At 40.2% G+C, this 23,367-nt stretch overlaps 1 protein-coding gene across 3 annotated transcripts in view; it reads right to left on the minus strand.

Moving 5' to 3' along the window:
• Positions 1–365: 365 nt before the first annotated feature.
• UBR2 (ubiquitin protein ligase E3 component n-recognin 2) overlaps positions 366–23,367 on the minus strand; it is a 103,823-nt gene continuing 80,821 nt past the window's right edge. For 2 of the 3 annotated variants that reach the window (XM_052647838.1, XM_052647837.1), the window contains 14 exons: positions 22,929–23,007; positions 17,788–17,936; positions 16,458–16,513; positions 13,038–13,134; positions 12,716–12,783; positions 11,361–11,496; positions 10,735–10,828; positions 9,350–9,480; positions 8,232–8,340; positions 7,878–7,934; positions 7,500–7,577; positions 6,644–6,814; positions 4,397–4,498; positions 366–2,675 (listed from right to left, as the gene is read on the minus strand). In XM_052647838.1, the coding sequence (XP_052503798.1) occupies positions 2,465–2,675; positions 4,397–4,498; positions 6,644–6,814; positions 7,500–7,577; positions 7,878–7,934; positions 8,232–8,340; positions 9,350–9,480; positions 10,735–10,828; positions 11,361–11,496; positions 12,716–12,783; positions 13,038–13,134; positions 16,458–16,513; positions 17,788–17,936; positions 22,929–23,007 (1,538 nt within the window). In that variant the 3' untranslated portion in view covers positions 366–2,464. The remainder of the gene's footprint in view (positions 2,676–4,396; positions 4,499–6,643; positions 6,815–7,499; positions 7,578–7,877; positions 7,935–8,231; positions 8,341–9,349; positions 9,481–10,734; positions 10,829–11,360; positions 11,497–12,715; positions 12,784–13,037; positions 13,135–16,457; positions 16,514–17,787; positions 17,937–22,928; positions 23,008–23,367) is intronic. The other variant, XM_052647839.1, reaches the window with a different exon arrangement.

The raw sequence follows: 23,367 nt of genomic DNA on the forward strand, positions 1-23,367 counted from the left end.
GACCTGGCAATCACTAGGTAAGAAGAGGCAAGAGGAGTTTAAACCTGGAAACAGCTTCCAGCTGGGAGAGGCGTTGAGGGCCCTGTTTCCCCAGTGATTTGAGGTCCAAGATAGTTCAGAAAGGTCACAAGCTGTCATAGTCAATCAATATGAGACTTAATCAGCTGAAATGATGAGCAAGCTTTCTTCAGAAGGTCAAAATAGTTTGGCTAACAGCCATAATTATTGACACTAATAATATAAGCATCTTAAATTTCAAGCTAATACAGATGTCCCACTTTATTTGTAGCAAGGTGACATGGGTGACAATTCCACTGCATTTCACTGTGTGAAACAAAATAAAGGAAATGTAGGCAGACCCAAAGTAATGTCTACACCTAAAGCATTTATTTGGATATCTTTAAACTTTTTACATATGATACATTCCCAATTTTACAAGTTGTCCACAGATAATAAAGTTATAGCCAATTTATTAAACAGATATGATTTTTCCCTGATATGGAAAGCATGTTTATATAAACATTTCTACAATAAACATAATACATGCGGAACAAATCATAAGACTAAGATGATTCCTTAGTTGGGGAAGACAATTGGCTTAATGATACACACACCAGAAGATAAAAGGGTGTGTTGCTACTTGATGTAAATTCACTTTCTCTCAGACTCCCTGACCTTCTCAGAAAACAGAATCCAGGGACACCCTCTGCTAACAGCAGGCTTATATGAAGTCAGTTTTAAAAGTTGAAGTATTGTTATGATTTAGTGAAGAAGTTTATAATCCTACTACAGAGGGAGAAACCTGGTTTTATTCAGAGTTTAAGCTTGGTTAACAACCGGAGAAAAGCCAAAAGAAGCTGGACTTAAGAGCTAAAGGAGTGGGGATGTGACCAAGCCCAAAATAAACATTAAAATCATGATGCCATCCACAGACCACACCAACAGAAAGGGAGAAAGGCCAGAAGAGGGGGGTAAGCGCTGGGTTCTAACGTGGATTTTCCTCCTGTTGGGCAAGAAGCGCCTCCTCTCAGATGGGTGAGTCCATCCCAGGCAAGAAGGGTCAAGTTCATCCTTTCAGAGGAAGGGGTTCACATACCACCCTGGTGAAGTAGCGAGTGTGGCTTCTGCACCCCCACTGCCTTTAGCTGAACGTCTGGATTTCTGGCCTTCCTCCTGGGTGTACTGTGGAGGGTGTGAAGCTGAGCAGGATACAACTTTCAGACGCAGTTCAAAGAAAACTGAGTGAAACGGCTATCTGCATTGGCTGAAAAAGTCCAAGAGCCTCTTATTTATTATTCATTCATCCCTTAGTCCCTCCTCACAGAGACTCCGAACTGACTCCTCCCCCAAATCTGCCACCACCCTCCGCGTACCCAAGCTTTCAGCACACATGATCACGCGAGAGTGGTGGGTGGCATGGCGTGGTTATGAACTATTTTACTAAGCGGCTATCATTCTAGGAAGGCACCTCTTAGTAAGAACAATAAGGTTAAAAAATAATAATAAGCCTGGGCACACAGGCTGTCCCAGGAATGTACTAAGTGAACTAGCAGGTAAACAGCAATTCATCTATTCCAGAAAATGCTGGAAGGGTGGGTGGGGGTGAGGGAATTTCAAAACACTGAATTCTCATTTTTTCTGCAAGTGCTTGATTCTAGATGAATACACTCTTTCAACTTAGTCTTAGAAATAACAGAATATATTATCTGAAAAATTAGGATACTCTTAAGTTTTCAAAAAGCCCTTTAAAACGAGTATTTTTTCCTCAAAGCCAAAAGCCTTGCAAAAAGAAAAAAAAAAAAAAGAGGTGGGAATCCAACCTTGTACAGTCCAGAAAATCAGCTGGCACATAAAGACACCACCATCTCCCCTTTGGATTCCCACAGGCTCCTCCAGCAAGAGTGTCCCCCAACCCCCTCACAGCCAGTGGAAACAGGGAATGCCACTTTCGAAATATACTTCTTTGCTTAGAGGTAGGGTCCCATCAGCTGTGGGTACACTGATCCAGCCCCAAGGTTGAGAGTCACTGAGTGGGACCAGGAAGTGTGACCCCCAAAAGACCAGAGACTTTGCTTCCTGCTGCTGTTGAATCAGCTTCCGGCCTGGAGTTCCCTGTGCTCAGTAATGCAACATGGCTCAGATGACTGGGGAACAGTCAAACGCAGTCAGATGCCCGCAAATGGGCTGAGTCCAGCCCAGGAAGAGAAGCTCCTTCCTGGATTCGAAAATTCAAGAAGTTATGTTTGAAGGACACAGCAAATGATCCAAGAAAATCTGCTGGCAGAAAATGATTTTCATCAGTTCCTGGAGCCAGAAGCTATAAAAATAAAAACTGGGGGCGGGGGGGGGGGGGGAAGCTTAAATAATTCATTTCCAAATTCAGAAGAAGCTATTTCCTATTTTCTTTCTTGAAAAGCCAGCTGGTTTACAAAAATCCAAGTTCATGTATTTGGTAGTGACGTAGCTATAGGTGTTGCCAGTCAATGCCAACCAGTGTCTGGTTTGCTTCCTGTGCGTGTCCAATTTCCTCTGTGATGCTGTGCTGGTGCCAGAGCTTCTGAATCTTCTTGAATCGCTCTCTGCACAAATGTAAAGGATTTCCCCGTCTAGAAAGAAGACACATGTCACTCAGGAGGCATTTGGTGTTGTATTCATCTATTCTACTCCAACCTTTCCTGGTTTAGAGAAAAGTTAATGAGTTTATTGGGTTTAGATCCTCTGCAAAATTTCTCTTTGGCAGGCATCTGTGGCTATTAATATGTTAGCTCTGACCGTTTGCTCGGAGCAGCTGAAGGGGAGTAAGTGTAGAAAAGAAGAGAAAAACAAAACAAACTACACTGACTCAGGCTGGGGTGAGGAACAGGAGGGTGGAGTTGAGCAGGAGGTTAACGTTGAGAGGCTAAAACTGTGCATTCATTGTCCATTTTGTTGGTAAAATGTACAACAGGGAGTGGCAGGGGGGAGGATGAGAACATTACACAGGTAAAAATGTTCTTCCAAGTACGTCTTTCAGATCCAATGTTTAAGCAAAGCAGCCAAACATGAATAACTCTGGTGTCCAACGTAACCAGACAACAGGAGTTGGTGAGCCTGAGGCCTTGGCTCCCGACTCAGAGCACCAGTCCTCTCAACTCTCCATCCAGGGCTCCTCCTCCTAAGAGCCCACGTTTCTTTTTTCTTTTTTTTCCTGTTTGGCTCATTTCTTTTTTCATTCAGTCTTCCATTTATTCATCCAACAGTATTTATTTAGAACCTGTTATATGCTAGTTCACTGTCCCGGCCACATAAAATCTAGCCCAGGAGACAGACAGGCAGCAGGCAGGTAAACACAGTGACTCTGGCCCAGAACGTGGGCTAAGAAGAAAACGGAGCCGGCCAGTGCGATAGACCTACTCAGAGGCCACGCTAGCCAGGGAGGCCAGGAGGACTTCTCTGAGGAGGTGGCACTGGACAGAGGCCGGCAGGAGTCAGCCACGTGCTTATGGTGGCATGGGACGAAGGGGGATGGTAGGGGTGGCACAGAGTCATTAGCAATACACCAGGAACTCATCTGGAATATGCAAGGAATACCCACAAGTCAGAAGAGACAAAAAGAAAACTCTCAGTTACCAGTGGTTATACAACAAATCACCCCAAAGTTAAGGGCCCTAAGGCATTTCTCAGAGCACCAGGTTGAACCATCAACTGGTGGCACAAGTGTATGCTTGCGGTCAGTCAAGTGTCTCAGGAGCCCAACTACTTATCTTGCCTTGGTTTCCAGGCCTTCAACTTCTGCTCCCCAAGCCTGGGAACCTACATGTAGGTTAAGATTTTTACCCCATTTTGGCAAAAATAAACAGTCTGAAAATTCTTCAATAGTGCTTAAAGGAACTGCTGTTCGTATATTGCTTTTGATGCAACAGGTGCTACCAGAGTAGAATACTGCCTCAAATACTGTTTATTGCTCTGTATGTTCTAAGTCTTTGTCCCCCAGATTCTTACGTAGTAAGATAAGTGCTTCTCTTCTCAGTTAAGGTTTGCTTTTTGTCACCGGAAGAATACCGGGTCTCACACACAAGACTGCACAAGTCACAGTGCGCTCTCCCTGCAGTGCTTGATGCCACAGGACCGTTCAACAGTTCTCTGGAGTGAGACATGGAAAAAACGTCTGCCCCATTTTCTCCCCCTTATGTATCGTGATGGTCCTCATGACTTTCTGAGGGCTAGCAATGGGATTGGCAAGCCAGACAGCAAGGGGAGCTTCCTTGAAAGAGTCCACAGACAACAGCCACTTGTGCTAATGCCCTGGGCAGGTAGCAGGCAGGCCTCTGGACCACAGGGTTCATCGGGATCACCTCAGGCTGAAGGTCCTGGAGGCCCAGAGCCAGCCAATGTAGTTCCCCAGGATGGGCCTTACCTGAGTCCCTGGTCAGTCTCCCCATAGTCATCAAGGTAAGGAGGAGAATAAAAACAGCCTTTGGTTTTGCCAGCTAAAAATAGTACTTGACATTCTCGTACTCTGTAGAGAGACCAATTTATATATTAGGAACCAAGATTTGGATTCAGTTACAAATGGACTGAAGTCCTAGAAAAATCAACAAAACCACCAGAAGTACGGGGTTAACAGACACAAACCATTATACATAAAATAGATGAACAATCAGGATTTACTGTACAGCACAGGGAATTATACCCAGTAACTTGTAATAACCTATAATGAAATATAATCTGCAAAAAAACAAAACAAAAAACCCCTACATCACTGTGATGTACACCTGAAACTATTGCAATATCCTAAGTCAACTACACATTAATAAATAAATATAAACAAACAAAACTAGTGTTGGAAGGCAAGCAGTGGAATTTATAGCAGAGACACTTGATAGTTTCAGGTGGACAGTGAAGGGACTTAGCCATATATATATATATATGTATCCATTCTCTCCCCAACTCCCCTCTCAACACCTGCCTAAGTATTAAAAATAACTAAAAGGACTATATTGTTATCAATATCAGGAGGAAGAGGGACATTTAGGATTAGATTTCAACAACTCATATAAAACTGGCATTGAAAAAATTCAATATGAGAAAGTTAACTTCTAAAAGTAGTTACTGATGTATCAACCACTATTATGAGAAAATTATTCATTAAAAAAATGATACACAGACATTATAAATTATGTTGACCTAAACACAAAGCAACCGCAACTTGACCAAAAGCATTCTGAAATATACTGAACAAAGTAAAATGCTACTTTCGTATTTAAAAAAAAGTTTCCTGGTTCTGTTGAGAGGTTTGCTTAACTTTTTCTGGTGTTCGTAATTCAGCTTAATTCAATATTTACTGAGAACCTGTAGTATATTGGGGGTACTAAGGTGTGCCTAAAATCTACGTCCCAGAGGAGCTCAAACTCACGTCACTTCTTTCCTTCAGACCCTGCGATGGCTTCCAGCTCACTCAGAGATGTCAAGGGGACATACCAAGCCCATGACTCTCCCCACTGTCCTCGCTAGTCCAGTGGCAGTACCCTCCATGCTGTTTATTTTTCTTTTGGCCATCCTGCATAGCTGGTGGGATCTTAGCTCCTGGACCGGGGATCGAACCCATGCCCTTGGCAGTGAAAGCTTGGAGTCCTACTCACTGGACTGCCAGGGAATTCCCTCTTTTCTTAAATAAATTTTACTGAGGTACAATTTTTTAAATAAACTGTATCCATTTTTAAAACACAGTTTGAAGAATTTTGTCCTTTCTGTTTCTTGAACATGGCAGGCACAGTTCAGTTCAGTTGCTCAGTCGTGTCCGACTCTTTGCGACCCCATGAATCGCAGCACGCTAGGCCTCCCTGTCCATCACCAACTCCCGGAGTTCACTCAGACTCATGTCCATCGAGTCAGTGATGCCATCCAGCCATCTCATCCTCTGTCGTCCCCTTCTCCTCCGGCCCCCAATCCCTCCCAGCATCAGAGTCTTTTGGCAGGCATACCCCCCAGCAATTCTGCACTTGCTGCACATTGCACCCTAGAATGTTCTCCCCTGTTCTTTAGGTTTTTATTCAAGACACCTTCCCAGGGACCTTTTCTGGTTTCCTATCTATAATAAAATCCACCTCAGCTGCCATTTCATATTCCCCTCCCTGCCTTATTTTTTCTCTTCTGCATGGATCACTTTCTAAATTCTTATTTTCTATCTCCCTCACGAGAAAATGAGCTCCATGGAAACAGAGGTTTTTGTCTGTTGTGTTTACCACTGCATTCTCAATGCCTCGTACACAGTCACTAATAAGTATCTGCTGTACACTGTTGAATACACACAACTACCTGCATCAGCCTGTGCTTTGTGTGAATCCTGCCATTGTAACAAAAGAAGTAATTAATTCTGACTGTGTCTGGGTAGAAAATCAAAGGCAGCTAGCAGTTTCACATTAGAAGGAGGCGCAAAGAAAGCAGAATAGCACTGTCATGGGGATGGAAATGACAATGGAAGAATTAGCACAGAGTTAGCATGAGTCAAATATGAGGTGTGGAGACAAGGCTCCCCGTTTTCCTCAAATGAATCTAAACGGTGGCCTCTAATCCTCTTCAATGTAGCAGTTTCTTGTGTCCATTCCTCAACAGGCATCTATTGTGGCAGATCTAAGCTAGAAAGCTCTTTCCAGGGCCTTACCTCAGGAAGATGCCCACCCCAGAACCACAGGAGTAGGTGTGAGCAGTGCACGCCCCCACATCCTCCCCTTCCAACTCCGTCTGGCAGCAGTAGCTCTGGGAGCACAGCAGGGTTCCACATACAAGGCACAGAGTTGGGGCTCTGCTCTTGTCACCACCGGATTTAGGGCACCTTCAGGGAATAAAAAGAAGTACAAGTGAAGACTGAAGAGCTGATGGTGGTAAAACCATCCTGGGAAACAATTCTGCAATATCAAGTGTAGAGCCATACAGACTACAGCCCAGGCAAATCCACTCGGGAATAGACAGCATCTCACACAGACACCCCAACATCAGGCACTGCAGACAATCAACTGGAGAGAGGAGAGATAACATTATCAATAGGAGGGGAAAACAGGTAAATGCTGCTACTCTCAGATAATGAAACGCTAGGCAACAGCGAAAAGTGATGAATTAAAAATTATCTATGTCAGGTATGTAAATAAATCTTACAATCAATGCCAGTGAAAAAAGCCACAGGAAGAGGTACAATGTTATCTTAAAGCTTAAAATAATGATATACGCAATATAATACATACTGCTTAGGAATATAACGATCTAGTTAATGTGTTAGTTAGAGTGCAAATGGTTTAGATAAACTGTAATGAATCAAACTTGTTCCTCAGCATCCTGTTTCTCATATTTTATTCTGTAAGATAGTGGGATCATTCTTTCATGAGTTAAATAGTGTAAAGTCCTCCTGATGTTACAATTTCTCTACCCAAACTGAAGAGAACAGCGAAATCTCTCACATTCTGTGGAGAGAACAAGTGTTTACAGTGGCAGGAAACGCTCAATAAACTAATATCAAAACTTACGAGAAATTAGATGCTTGATTAATGAGGCTGCTGTAATCCTCTGGAAGGTCTATTAATTTGTTAGATTCTCTTGGATAACTAGAAACAAAACAAAAGCCACACAAAAACTCAGTTAACAGGAGGACATATTGTTTAACAATAACAAAGTAACTCTTGACTTAGTCAAATAAAGGGAAAATGGGTGCTACCACAGCAGTAAGAAGCTACAGCAAGAAGTTTAAAGTGCACTCTTAAATAACACAGGGCCTGAGGACTCACATTTTACTTAAAGAACTCAGCATAAAAACCGTCAGGACAACAGACAGTACTCTACACTCGTATCTCGCTTCCTCCCCACCTCCTGCCCACAACCAAGAGGTTTGACAATCTTTAACCTACCTTATAGCGTCTCTTTCACCTTCCAGGTATCTTTTAACTTCGATGTTATGACACCAACTTTAATGTAAATGGAGGAAAAAATAAAACAAAACATTTTACTTTTGAAGGGCTAGAACTAAATGTACGAGGAAATAAATATCTCCACTACTGTTCTCTGTCCAGGCAAATCTACTTATGCTATTCACTGGCCCTGACAAAAATCTTATCACAAAGGTGAACCCTTAACTAAGAAGGCCTAATGAATCACAAGAATTGAATTTTGCCAGGCTCACTATCTGAGAATTTTGTAAAATATGTGTTTCCAAATATATATATATATTTATTGCAACATAAAGAAGAAAATTGTATCATTACCTTTCAATCATTAATTTCATTATCTCCTTATTTTCTTGAAAAAGACAAAGGAGGTTGTTTGGCAGGGAAAGATAGTTACATAGATGTTCAAAATGGCTTGTTCCAGAAGCTGTAAATAGAGAAGGAAAGAGATACAGATATAACAATTAAGAGCAGATTCTATATTAGAGTAAGCAACAGCAGAGTTTAAAACAAAAACAAGCACAAGACGGAAGAGTTCAATTTTGCTAGGTACATAACCTATAGGAAGTAAGTAAAATGCCACAGGAAGGAATCCACAGAGTCAGGCGACTCCTTTATTAAACTGGCCACAATTTCTTGATGTTTCAATATTATCATATGCAAAATGGGACACCTGTCCTGTGTGATATGCTTTATGGGGTTATTTGTGAACATTAAATGACGAAAATAACATATGAGGAGCTCCAGAAAAGTATAAAAGCAGTACAGAAATATAAGACAACTTTATCACTGAGAGATGGATTTAAACATTCACTTAATCATCACTGCAAATGACTAGGAAGTCTAAACTGTTCCCTCAATGGTGCCTGGACAACTAGATAGATAGAGATGCTATTCAACAAACTTGTAGAGAGTGACATTACAGGCAGGTGCCCCATGCCCGGGGCCAGGCACTACGAGATACAGTAAACAGTCTACCTGTATACTACTTTCAAGAAATGAATTGAAGCAGAACATAGAGAACAACTGTGAAATAGAAAATTAACTCTTATATTAAAATCAGATTTATGTGCAATTATGAATATTCTGAACCTCAATGCCACATGTTTCGTGTTAAAAACCACCTGAATTTCAGTTTTCTCTTTTTAAAATCTGAAGAACCCATTTTATAAAGAATATATACTGGAACATTTTAACATCTGACAGCCAAACTATATTTTTATACATGTACACAATCAGTACATTACTGAGATCCAAATAAAATCAGATATTTACACAAATATGCATTTAATTCTGTAATTTTGTACATCAGCACTCAGCTAGCTATGATCTAAAGTTTTAGCAAGTTTTAATTTTTGCAATGCACTTTAATTCTGAAATTGCTGGAGTGAAAGACAATACACATTTCCTACATTTTGAAATAAATTAGAAATTACCTTGAATTTCAGGTGGGGAAGGAACTCCATTCAAATAATGGAAAAACAAAGCAGAACACCTCAGAAAAGGCATGATTCCAGCTTTGACATTCCTCCACAGATGCCAACCAGATGGCATTTCTTTCAAGGCACTAAAGAAGAGAAAAATGATAAGTGAGAAACTTAATTTAAAAGTGATTCATTCTGGTTATAGCACAGTGTGAAAACAGACAACTGCTATTTGGAAGTGACAGCAGATTGGTGTCAAAGGTGTGGGTAGCCCTGACTATTACAGGTATAACTGGTGATATATCTTCCACACTGTTATTAAAATTTATAAAAGTAATATAGCTACATAAAGAGAAAATCTGGAAAATGAAAAACTATCTGTTATTCTGTAACTTTGATATTAGCGAGTATTCTTCTGGCAAACTATTTTCATACTAATCAGTCTAACACAGTTATAAGTGTAACATGAAATTTAAAATTAACATAAAAAACCCCCACATTTTTCAAAATACCACAAACCATAATTTTTATCAGAGTTTTAATACTCTGGATAATACCTATCATAACCTACACTAAATTACTCCCCTGTAAGCAAACTCTTAGATTGCTTTAAACTCTTTGCTAATATAAATAATACCAGTGTACACTGTTTTGTCTACAGGTTTTTCTATACGTGGATTATTTTGTTAGTATGGATTCTCAGAAATGGGATAATTTAGTTAAAAGAACACACAGTATGGTTCCTGAGATCTACTATTAGAAAGCCAAGTGAAATTGTTGTAACCGAATCACAGCACCCTCAATAACATATGAGGTTCTGAGAACTTCTACCAGCCCTGGATATTATCTTAAAAATGTGTGGGAAGTATAGTATATTACCTTTCTTGCAGAGATTTCCAATCATGTTAGTATATTAAAAGTTCGGGAGTCCTGCAGATCCCCCACCTTCTTTTTTAAATATGTCAACAGACAGCAATTTCCTTTATTTAGCAAACAAACTCCATTTTCCCCCCTTTTCCTGACATGTGCACATTGCGGTATTTATCTATTTGTGGCTGTGCTGGGCCTTCGCTGCTGCACGTGGGCTTTCTCTGGCTGTGGTGCGTGGGGGTGACTCTCCAGTTGTGGTGCGTGGGCTTCTCATTGCAGTGGCTTCTCTTGCTGTGGAGCCCAAGCTCTAGGTGTGCGGGCTTCAGTAGCTGTGGCACAGGGGCTTAGTTGCTCTGCAGCTTGCGGAATCCTCCCAGACCAGGGATTGAACCCATGTCCCCTGCATTGGCAGGCGGATTCCTATCCACTGCGCCACCACGGAAGCCCCAAATGAATTCCTTTTTCATGTTATCACCTCCCAATATTTGGGGAACTGCCTATCATATAAAGAGTATGTATGATCTCACCTTCCTGTATACTGCTGAATCATTTTATACAAAGCAAGAACTGCTAATTCTTCTTCTTTGCCAGCAGCATTTTCTTGATCCATGCCACTCTTTTCTGAAAGACAAGGCAATATTAGTACCCTGCATTTGCCTACTAAGTGGATTGCTGACCACATCATTTAAGCACTCAAATATATTCACACAGTCACATGTAATATGAAAATACTCCCACAAAACACACAGAACTTTAATCCCTCAGGTCTGAGCAGTTTACTATCATAACAAGGAACCTCTTAGGCAGAGGATGTGAATGTGCCCCAGGGTGCCAGGCAGCAAGTGGTGAGTAAAATCTGCTAAATATACAGTCTGTGGTACTCAAATATTACTAAACATGTGAAATTAAAAAAAAAAAAAGTATAAACATTCACATCACTAAGGGATTTTTAACAGAAGGGAAATTGTTTCAAAAATTTTCACATGAGGATAAACAGATTTTTGTTGTTTATTTTACTGTTTACCATTACAAGTAGCCTTATTATAAATTTATGTATTATTCTCATCCAAGCGCCTTTTCCTTCAGCACTTTTTTTTTTTTAAGCTGAGAAAACTCAATTATTTCCTTTAAGAATCTGACGAAAAGGAGTTACCTGTACATGAGGTAAGTAAGATCTGAACGATGTGTGCCATGGTGACCAGATGGAAAATGTGAAGGTCCCCAGTGCCAAGGCTGATCCCTGAAAAGTCCTGACACTGCAGCGAAGGGAAGGCAAGGACCAAGCCCACCTGGACAGCAAACACAGGGTCAGACACACCGCCTTCCCTGTCACTGCGGAACACATCTGCACTTCCTTAATGTGATCCTTTTGTGAACTCAGTTCCCAAAGAAATCTGTTGTTCTTAAAGGGTACATCTGTTAGAAATTCCACTAGGCCTGACTAAAGACAATTATTTAGAACATTATTATCTCATTTATCCAGTGATTCCCCTATATACATTTATTGTTAATAATAACAAAAATAAAGCTTGAAATCTTTCTAGGTAGTAAGCAGCGGAAAAAGCATGAATTTTGTACCCACAAAGATCCAGGTATGAATCCCAGATTCTATTGTGAGCCTTTTAGATAATTCTTCTGAGTCTTAGTTTCCCTGTTGGTAAACTGGAGATGATATATGTGTTTTTAATACCTTAGTGGTAAGGATGTAAAGACTAAATGAGGATGAATGTGAAAGCAGTCAGGTGCCCATTCAATGCTAGCTCCATTGTGAGTCTCCTGCCGCCTGTATGATGGTGTCGGTGGTGGTAGTTCTCAGGAGAGATGGGAACAATAACAATGGCTAATATTTACTAGGGACACATTGCTCTAAGAGCACTGCATTGATTATCCCACTGAGTTTTGACACAATCATATCAGGTAGGTATTAACTAACTTAAAGGCATAGAATCTGATGCCCAAAAGTGATTAAGGGGCAGCACTTGGGGCTGCTGTGTGTGGTGGTATACTCAGTGTCCTGTGAAAGGGAGCCTGGTTGAGGAGGGGCTGAACTTCAGCCACGCACTGCTTGGTCAGTGCTGATCTAGCACCAGAATGCACCTGCTCAGAAGACATGACCTGCCCTAAATCACACAAAGGGACTGTGTGTTACTAAGTAGTGAAACCAAAAGGCTGTATCTGCCCCAAACCACTGTATGGGTTGGCAGCAGCCCTTACATTATGAGTGTTATTTTTACTTCTTTATTGTAAAAAGCATAGCGAGGTTACAGTACTGACCTCAGTCACAAGGCAAAAATGAGACAGACTGGATTAGACACCCAGGTTAAGTCTCTCAACTAGATTCTTTAACATTTTTTTTTTTAAAGTATCTTCAGAAAAGAATTATACTCAGAGGTAGTTAAAGAACAATAGACGGTAATTCCCCTTGTCTGCCTCTACATTACTCCAGTCTAAGATAAAGCTACAGAGTAGGACAGAGAGAATTTCAAACACAAATTATAAAATACCCACCAATAAATGAAACATGTCGATATCTAATATGCATGGAAGGTCTCTGTGGTTGTCACCAGGCACCAATGCTGATATTTAAAGAAAAACACGAGATCATATTTTATATATCAATGTAAGTATTAAATTATTTTTAACATGCATATAACCTAGCTTGAATTTTTTTTTTGCAAGCTATAAATGAATTCATAGCTAGAACTTGCATATAAGACAAACAGTATTACCAAAATATTTTTTCATAGTGGAGGGAAGTTTCATTACTAAAAACCAATTACAGAAGACGAGAAATTACCATAACACCTATGGTACATGTATTAATACTCACATGCAAAAAGTTTACAAAAGTGTCCTTGCACCACTGACAGTGACACCACTGTCCAATGTGCTCCAGCAAATCTTGTTAGTGACCTGAGACAGTCATCCTGAAATAGAGACTGACACAGTTAGCAAAGAAGCCAGCATATGAAGTAGCTCTCTTCTAGGAATGCTCGTTCAAAGCACAGCTAGTTGAAGGAAAGTTGGAAGCACAATGAAATCTCTAGATGGTATGGTACTGAATCTTATGACATCTTTACTGACATGTCTCTAATGTGAAATGAATGGAAGAGAAAATATCTAATTGTATGCTGAATAAAACAAAGTTATCTCCTATCACCGTGCTGCTGGTTCTGTATGGAAAAGTTAAGAAGGATACACGCCTCAAGACAGACAGTATACAACAGAGACTCTCAGGAATGTGAAGCAGTATTTCTTTGTATTTAGTCTAAAGAAATACACTAAAATGTGGGAAATACTCCCAATACTGGGGAAACTTCATGGAAGATGGCTGTATAAAACCAGGGTGTCAGTAAACATCAAAAACTGTTATGGGGACTATGTAGCAACAATGAGAAAACTTCAAAGTTAAGAATATAGTAGGAACAAAACTACATGTAAATATCTATTATAATAAAAGTATAAACATGCTAATGAAAAAAGACAAATGGGGGACTGACTGAAGTTTTCTTCCTACTTCTCTATTTTCTAAATTTTCTATAATGTTGTTTGGTTCAGTAGATATTGAGGACCTACCATACACTAGTCTTGGTTTTGAAGATCTTAAAATGAAAACTCAACCCTCCCAACTGCTTCTGTCAAGGAGCTCACAGCCTTGAGGGTGGGAAGGGAAAGAAAAGGGAGGTGGGGACAACTACAGGAGGCAGGATCCCAGATGAGCGATATCCCATTCAGGGCTGAGAAATTGCCCAGGGAAGACAAAGCTTGAAGAGCTTCTTAAAGAGGAGCTGTCTGCTTTGGGCACTTGAGCAGAGGCAAAAGCCTGGAACTAGCATCTGGGGACCAGTAATGATTCTGCAATCCTGGACAATGGATGTGGAGACTGGCAGGAAGTGAGTGATAATGGAGAAATAACATTTAAGACGTATGACTGGGGATACTTTTTGGAGAACCCCTCTGATAGTATGTTAGGAGAAAGTGAGATTCAGGGTAGAGAATCTTATTATTACATAATTATAATAATATTAATCAATAATTAAACTAATACCTTATATAATTATAAACATAACATAATTATAATAATTACAATGATAAAATATATAATTATAAATATATTAATATTGATATTATAATAATCTTATCATTATGATTATAATAATCTTATCATTATGGTTATTATTATAATAATAATCTAGGCATGAAAAGATACAGGGCTGAACCAAATAAACTGAATAGAAGAAACAGGACAAATTTCAGGAGAGGGAAATTCAATTTTGCAGGAGAAGAATTCAACAATCTCTGCTGATCAACCGGACATGAACATCCAGACCAAATGATGCATCCAAAAGTACCTCCAGGATTCTGGCCTGGTCACCTGGATGGACAGTTGGTGGCATTAACTAACACACTGAATACAGGAAGAAACATTTTTAAGCTGGATTGTTCAATCTGAGGTGCCTTTAGGAGATACAGGTGAGAAAAATAAAGCAGACAGTATGGTAACAGGTCAGGCTTGGAGATCTACAGGTGGGAATCATTTGGAAGTAACTCAAATCAGAGTCATAGACAGGGCTGACCAGGGAAGAATATCATGACTGAGTCATGGGCCAAACTCTGGGGGTTTAAAATAATATTTATAGGACAAAGGAGGAAAGCAGATGGAGAAGAAGCTACCAGCAAGACAGGGAGAAAACCAGGAATGTCACAGAAATCAATAGGTGGAGAGAAAGATAAACCACCTTACGAAGGTCCCTTATCATCTGATATAGGAGACAAAGGTCAATGAAGATAAAAAGTGGAAGTCAAAAAAATAGAAGTTTATCCCTAATGGCTATATACTATATACTTCAAAAAATTAAATTTCTCTTAGAAATTTCTCATAGAAAAATAAACTTAGATAAAATATAAACAAATCAAATATAATGTTATATAAAAAGGCTACTCTACGTCAGTGGTTGCCAGCCTTCTTGGCACCAGGGATTGGTTTTGTTGACAATTTTTCCACAGACAGGGGTGGCAGGGTGAGGGTGGGGATGGATGGTTCCAGCAGTAATGCAAGTGATGGCAAGTGGCAGATGAAGCTTCACTCGCTTGCCTGTATTCACCTCCTGCTCTGCTGCCCAATTCCTAACAGGACCGGTACAGTGTGCAGCCAGAGGTTGGGGACCCCTGCCCTACATGACCAAGTTGGGATTATTTCAGGGATGCAAGGCTGACTGGTATAACAATCAATATAAACCGATTACACACAATCATATTAGCAGAGAAATAGACAGGGTGCCAAATAGGTGTGAAGTATATAGAATCTAGAAGATGGAAGAACTGCCTTAAAAACCAGATAAAATAAACTGTTCTATACATTTGTGACTGCCTTATCAGCATATTTATCAACTCTTTATTTACTACAGCAAAAAAATGTCACAGTCAACACTGATAGTCATATCCTATCCATCACATATCATAGCTAAGACTATAGTAAACTGCTATTCTACTGATTTACTATAAAAATACAATTCAGGGCAGTTTTAATACCAGGGCATACTCCTAAATATTTCAACTCAAAGCGACCCAGGTGTCTGTATTTTTTAAAAACTCCAAAGATCGGTCTTATATCAGTGGTTCTCAATTCTGGCCTCGGGCAAAGCTTTTAAAAAATATTAATGCCTGGGGCCCATCTTCAGACATTTTGATTTAACTGACCTGAAGTAGGGCCTAGGCATTTTTAAAAGCTCCTCAGGTGATATTACGTGAATAAAATTACATGCACTTTTACAACTGTAAGTTTGAACAGTAAGCAGTAGATGAAGCTGATAGTAGATACACGGTAAAAATGAGCAAGCTTTAGCTGTATATTCCTTCACTCTTCTAGGCATTAAATTACTCTGTTCTGACATTAATTTGTATTTATTTACACACTGCTTACAACAGGTAGTCAAATATGGTAGAGGATATGTTCTGTTCAGTATTTCCGACTATAGAACTGAAAATTCAAGAACAAGCACTTTGTTCTTAGTTTTCCCCCCATCTTTTTACATGTTTAACCAAAAGAGATGAAGTCTATTTAAATGAAAAATCATGAAAAATTAAATTGCAAACATTACTGCTTCAATATTGTTATAGAAAATGGGTTTTACTACAAAAGGAATGAATCTATGCTTAAACAACCATCATAGGTTTTTTGGATTAAAAAGAGCAGAACAACCTAATTTCTACTTTCCCATTCCATGGATCGAGTAAACTGATAACTTACCAGTCTACAAGGCAAAGGACCAAACAATGGTTTATCTTCATCACTTAAAATTCTTTCTGTGGTTAAAAATAGTAAAGATGATAAATTTTATGCTTTGTATATTTCAAGTTTTAAAAAAAGTAAAAAACCATTCTTTCTGCAGAAAGCATAATATTGTCAGGTTCTGAAATCTTTTAAGTCATTTCACAAGAATTAACTGTGCATGAGAAATAAAAGTGAAAATACATTACTTTGACTAGAAGCTATAACCACCACTAAAATGAGTGCTCTTGTGGCTGTGGTTAATTTATAAACTGTCAATCTAATATTTTGTCAGTATACTATATTTCCTGCTTCAAAGTTTTTATATTATTGCTTAAGAATGTTGCCCACTTTAAATATCTCATTTAAATACAGAAATCTGCACACAACTCATGTCAATGTATGCTTTAGACTTAAAGACACAATTCTTGAGGTACTATTTCACACCAGTCCGAATGGCTGCTATCCAAAAGTCTACGAACAATAAATGCTGGAGAAAAGGGAACCCTCCTACACTGTTGGTGGGAATGCAAACTAGTACAGCCACTATGGAGAACAGTGCGGAGATTCCTTCAAAAGCTGGAAATAGAACTGCCTTATGACCCAGCAATCCCACTGCTGGGCATACACACCAAGGAAACCAGAATAGAAAGAGACACATGTACCCCAATGTTCATCGCAGCACTGTTTATAATAGCCAGGACATGGAAGCAACCTAGATGTCCATCAGCAGATGAATGGATAAGAAAGCTGTGGTACATATATACAATGGAGTATTACTCAGCCATTAAAAAGAATACATTTGAATCAGTGCTAATGAGGTGGATGAAACTGGAGCCTATTACACAGAGTGAAGTAAGCCAGAAAGAAAAACACGAATATAGTAACTAACTATACTATACTAACTCATATATATGGAATTTAGAAAGATGGTAACGATAACCCTGTATGCGAGACAGCAAAAGAGACACAGATGTATAGAACAGTCTTTTGGACTCTGTGGGAGAGGGAGAGGGTGGGATGATTCGGGAGAATGGCACTGAAACATGTAAATTATCATATGTGAAATGAATCGCCAGTCCAGGTTTGATGCATGATACAGGATGCTTGGGGCTAGCCCACTGGGATGACCCAGAGGGATGGTATGGGGAGGGAGGTGGGAGGGGGGTTCAGGATGGGGAACACATGTACACCCGTGGCAGATTCATGTTGATGTATGGCAAAACCAATACAATACTGTAAAGTAATTAGCCTCCAATTAAAATAAATAAATTTATATTAAAAAAAAAGACAATTCTAAATCTCTTACCTATGCTTTGGATGGTATATGCACAACTACCCCAACACATTATGGGCACACGGGGATCCTCTTCATTGGGATGAACTTTTAATCCCACCTTATAAGTAGCAGTTCCAAACGTTGCGAGCATTTCTTTTATGCTTTCAGAATAAGGGTTCCTGAAGTGAACATGCATAGCATTAGCTCACAACAATGTGCTCACATCAATCAAATGGCTCAGTTTCTTAATAGCTATCTTCTATGTTGGAATTGAACCCCTTAAACTATCTAAAGACAGTTGTATGAAAAGGGGGAATTAAAGACATGCAGACAGTCCCTGCCTGAGAATAGTTATGTTCAACTTGGGTTGGTGGTGATGAGGCACAAGCCTGAAAACAAGATATTAGGCTGAAGGTCTACATATTAAACTACAGGACCCTTGACCTCTTCCTCCATCTCAAGAACATCAGCAATGTACACCCACTGCCATTGATTTTAGTTTCTCCAGTGATGAATCCTCATGGAAAAGCCAGCTTTTACACAATGACATTTTCGGAGTCCCAAGAAAAAAAGACTGGTAGGGGCCTGATCTCGTCACTGCGAGGCTCATCTGTCAGGACACTCCAACCTGCCCACCATGTATCCACTGAGCTTCCTAGTGACTTATTCTTGAACAGTCACCCAAGGGCCAATAAACATTTAAGGAAAGAATCAAACACCGAAGAGAGAAACACCAAAACAGAGAAGCAAAAAAGAAACTCAGGGAAGGAGAGACAGTGCAGAAAACAGCAAATTAATTAAGAAAAAATTAGGGGATCAGTCCAAGAGGGCCAACAATGAGCTAACAGTAGGATTATCTCGAAGAACAGAAAATCCAAGAAGAGAAAATTATCTAAGGAAAAACCAGAAAAAATTCTCAGAATTGTAGGATATGAATCTTCAAAGAGCCTGTTGAAAATACCCATAGCGAAATGAATGAAGAAAGATTCAAACACCAAGGAATATCACATAGAAATTCCAGAACACTGGGAATTAATGAGATGACCACAACAGTTTCCAGAAGTAATAAAATTACAAAGGAATAGGAATCAGGTGTTAATTTCTCAATAGGTGCTGCTGCTGCTGCTAAGTCCCTTCAGTCATGTCCGACTCTTAGCGACCCCATGGACTGCAGCCTACCGGGCTCCTCTGCCCACGGGATTTTCCAGGCAAGAACACTGGAGTGGGTTGCCATGTCCTTCTCCAATGCATGAAAGTGAAAAGTGAAAGTGAAGTGCTACAAGTTAGTAAAATAATGTGTTCAACATTTAGATGTGAAGTTAATTCTAACCTATAATTCTATACCAAACCATCCATCAAGCATATGGATACAAGAACTGTATTTTCAGACATGGAAAATTTAACATCCAGGCGCCTTTCCTCAGCAATCTGCTGAGGGATGCAACGTGAGGGAGTAAATGAAGGAAGAGAAGGATACAAGATCCAGCAAACAAGAGGAGCATGGACAGGGCGAGTGTTAGGGTAAGAGTTGTGCCCTGTCCTGATTGGTGCGAGAAGACAGAGGCTGTGGGAGGAAGGCTTCAGGGAAGAAGATCATCAAATGGATCCAAGCACTAATAGCTACTGCTAGGCATCTGACAGACCTACAACAGCATTTAGGAAAAAAAGTATTATATACACAGAAAACCAAGTACATAAAAAAAAAAAAAAGAAGAAAAGGTAATTATTAACCGCAGGAAAACAAAACTGTAGAAGAAAGATTTATCACACAACTTATCAGTATTAACAATTGTAACGTAAAAACTGACAAATGATTTAACCAAAAATTGCAGAATAACTCTACAGGAAGATTGGTGAGGACTAAGTAAATAGGGAAGAGGTAAAAGCTCTTCCTATATCAGAGCTCTTACTATAGTCTCTGTAAAGATACTTTAAAAAAAAATGATGAATCAAGACACAGTTGATTAAGCATCTTAATTACAAATAAGGAAGGAAATAGTAGAAAGAACAAAATGACAGGACTGGGGATGGGAAGGGGGAAAGTGGGAGCACATGACTGATGTTTATTCTATTTAAACCTTTTAGTACTATTTTTGCCAGCTTCCCAGGTGGCACAGTGGTAAAGAATCTGCCTGGATCCCTGAGTCAGGAAGATCCCCTGGAGCAGGAAATGGCAACCCACATCAGCAGCAGTATTCTTGCCTGGGAAATCCCATGGACAGAGGAGTCAGGTGGGCCATGGTCCACAGGGTTATAAAGAGTTGGATGCGACTGAGCACGCATACATGCACTAGATAGTGATAGTGAAGTCGCTCAGTCATGTCCAACTCTTAGCGACCCCATGGACTGCAGCCTACCAGGCTCCTCCATCCATGAGATTTTCCAGGCAAGAATACTGGAGTGGGTTGCCATTTCCTTCTCCAGGGGATCTTCCCGACCCCGGGATCGAAGCTGGGTCTCCCGCATTGCAGGCAGATGCTTTACCGTCTGAGCCACCAGGGAAGTCCGCATACATGCACTACTTTTGCTGAGATATTTCATATGTGCCAGGCACAGCTGCCAGGTAACTTTAAGTGTTGGGAGCCAGCGTGAGGAACTCCGCCCATGGCAAAGGTCATGAGGAAGGAAGCTTGGCATACGCAAAGGCATGATCAAGCCTCAGGAAACCCCCTGTTCCCGAGCATCTACCCCCCAAATCAGAGTACTTTATGGGGAGCTCTCCCCCATAACCATTTCTCTCGGAGAAGGAGTTAACTTGCAGCTCCAAGTTAATAAAAATTCCTGGGCGTGACAAGAGTGTTTCAACTTAGGAACTCTGAAGGTTCTCTGACCTGCCTGATCAGGCTCGTCCGGCCACATGTGATTGTTTACAGCCTCCCAACTGTGAGAGGCACGGGATGTTTTAAAATTTTCTAAATACAGACTCTTTTGAGAAGTTAGAAGATCATTAGTATAGTATTAGTGGGTCGATTAGGAACTATATTGGTGAAGGGTTTTTTCTTCATTTGTCGTGCCAATAATTACTGCTAATTCCCTGCCCTGGGTGTGACAAGGATGTCTCAGGTCAAACCTCTCTGCTGACAGACTAGCTTGTGTGACAACCTCTCAACCATGAACAGCACAGAGAGTTTGGAGTATTAGCATAGGGCTTTTTTCATTGATGAGTCAATGATTGCCATCAGGCCTCCATATCCTTAGGCACCTGGGAATATATTAATCAATGTATTTGGAATATAGAAAAGGAAATACAGTAGTTTTTTGATGTTAGCAATACTAGACTTTTGAGTTAATGAATCTTCTGTTATAGATCACTGTACTTTGTTATAAATCACTGTGTCCTTGCTATGCAAAAATGTAACTTTATCACTATCTTAAGACTAAATAGATCTTAAGGGAAACACTGGTGAAGGGTTTTCATTTGTTGGGCTGATGTTTGCTGCTAAATCTCCATATTCCCTGTCCTTATAATGAATATAACTAGCATATAGGAGAAATAAGTATTAACCTTTAAGATAAATCATGTTAAACCTTAGGTTAAGTAAATTCCTTTCTTGATTCTAACTCACTACACCCTCACCCTATAGGAATGCAACTTTATTTGGAGGGTGGCGCCTGATTTAAGAAAAAATCACCCCTGGAAAAATAAGTTTTCTGGTTAACTGACCGGTATCAGAAAGGGCCATAAAATGTCAGCAGACCTCATGGCCAGAAGATGATGAAACTCATAAGACCTTTGTATAATTTTATATGAAGCACCTGATTGTGACAAGGGTGAGGTCTGCTGACCCCCGCGTGACTCTGTATTCATCCCTATGTATAACAAAAAGGTATATAAACAAACCTGAAAAATAAAGAAATCGGATCAGTTTCTGGAAAGACTGATTCCCCCGTGTCGTTTCTTTCTTGCTCCCTGCTTTCCTGGCTGAATTCCCATCTGAGATGTGGGTACTCACCAAGCCTGCTAATTCTGCCTGGGCTTCTGAGGTTGGACTGGGGAGGCCTCAGTGCCTCCTCTCCTTCGGGAGAATGGAAAGACGCCTGTGGCCTACGTAGGTGGTGATTGGTATTCCATGTAAACCAGTCATTCAGCCTCTTTTCTCCACTAATTCTCCTACTACACTATCTGTTTCTAATCTCCCTCTATATCTGTAATTAAATAAGTTTTTTCCAGGACGCCGATTCTGTCCCCACCTTCGAATTACCCTGGATCCGCTGGGGCTGGACCCTGGCACATTATGTCACTTTATAACACATATGAGGTAGATATTATTTTCTTCCCTTTATAGATGAGGAAATTGAGTGAGGTTAAGTGATCTGCACAAAGTTGCACAGCTAATAAACAGTGGTGCTGGAACTGAACAAATGCAGCCTCGTTCTAGAATCTGGGCTATACTTTGTAACTTACTGGCTATGGGGTAAAATGTGGCGAACTATGGTGTTGGAGAAGACTCTTGAGAGTCCCTTGGACTGCAAGGGATCCAACCAGTCCATCCTAAAGGAAATCAGTCCTAAATATTCATTGGAAGGACTGATGCTGAAGCTGAAACTCCAATCCTTTGGCCACCTGATGCAAAGAACTGACTCACTGGAAAAGACCCTGATGCTGGGAAAGATTGTAAGGCAAATGGAGAAGGGGATGACAGAGGATGAGATGGTAGGATGGCATCACCAACTCGATGGACGTGAGTTTGAGCAAGCTCCGGGAGGTGGTGATAGACAGGGAAGCCTGGCGTGCCAGAGTCCACGGGGTTGCAAAGAGCTGGACACGAATGAGACAGTGAACTAAAATAAAGCTGAAAACACTCTGGTTTTGATCCAGAGTTACTAAGAGGTTGGTCAGACCGTAAATAGAAATACAGAAGTCAGCAGGAACCATGGACTTTGGTGAGGAGGCTGAGGAGCTTGGATTTAGATGTACTGATGAGGTGCTATCAAGGATAGCCAGATAAAGGGGTACTGTAGGGAGTCAGCAACACCTAGGAGAAGTTTGTGAGAATTAAACATGCCATGTAGGTCTTAGGTGTTTATCAGTATTCCTGCATTAAGTCTCAGGATTTATTAAGATCAATGTCCTGTAACATTTGGCTCCTCTACTTAAGTTTATTCTTACTAATGGCTAATTTAATTTTTCATTTCAAGCAGACCAAACGTAAAAGGGATAATATACTCACTTAGGATGAAAATCAGGCCTAAATCCTTCAGGAAGGTGCAATTCATCCATATTTTCTAAATTCTTCGATGAGGCAGTAACTACAGAAACAAGCATTTTATACTATTATTGTTCAGTCCACAATATTTCTATAAATTTCAGCCATAAATTTCTTTCTAAATTAAAACAGGAAAAATTCCCATAATGAAAACTGGTGTAATATACATTCAAAGCATGAAAAGTACTATTGCTCTGGATGAGCTAGACACCTTCCTCAATCATTGTGCTTCTCCCGATAGTGCAACCACTGGAGGAGTACGCTCTTTTGTTTCCTTAAAACCAATGGTATAAATTCTGCTCAGCTCACTTTCCCTCAAGGTCGGAAGTGCAGTGCATACCTATCAAACTTGGGAAGGTTTTGGTAATGCCAACAATAAAGTGAGTCAGCCCATGGAGAATAA

The sequence above is a fragment of the Budorcas taxicolor genome, chromosome 11 (genome assembly GCF_023091745.1).
Source record: "Budorcas taxicolor isolate Tak-1 chromosome 11, Takin1.1, whole genome shotgun sequence".
In the NCBI taxonomy this organism is placed as follows: domain Eukaryota; kingdom Metazoa; phylum Chordata; class Mammalia; order Artiodactyla; family Bovidae; genus Budorcas; species Budorcas taxicolor.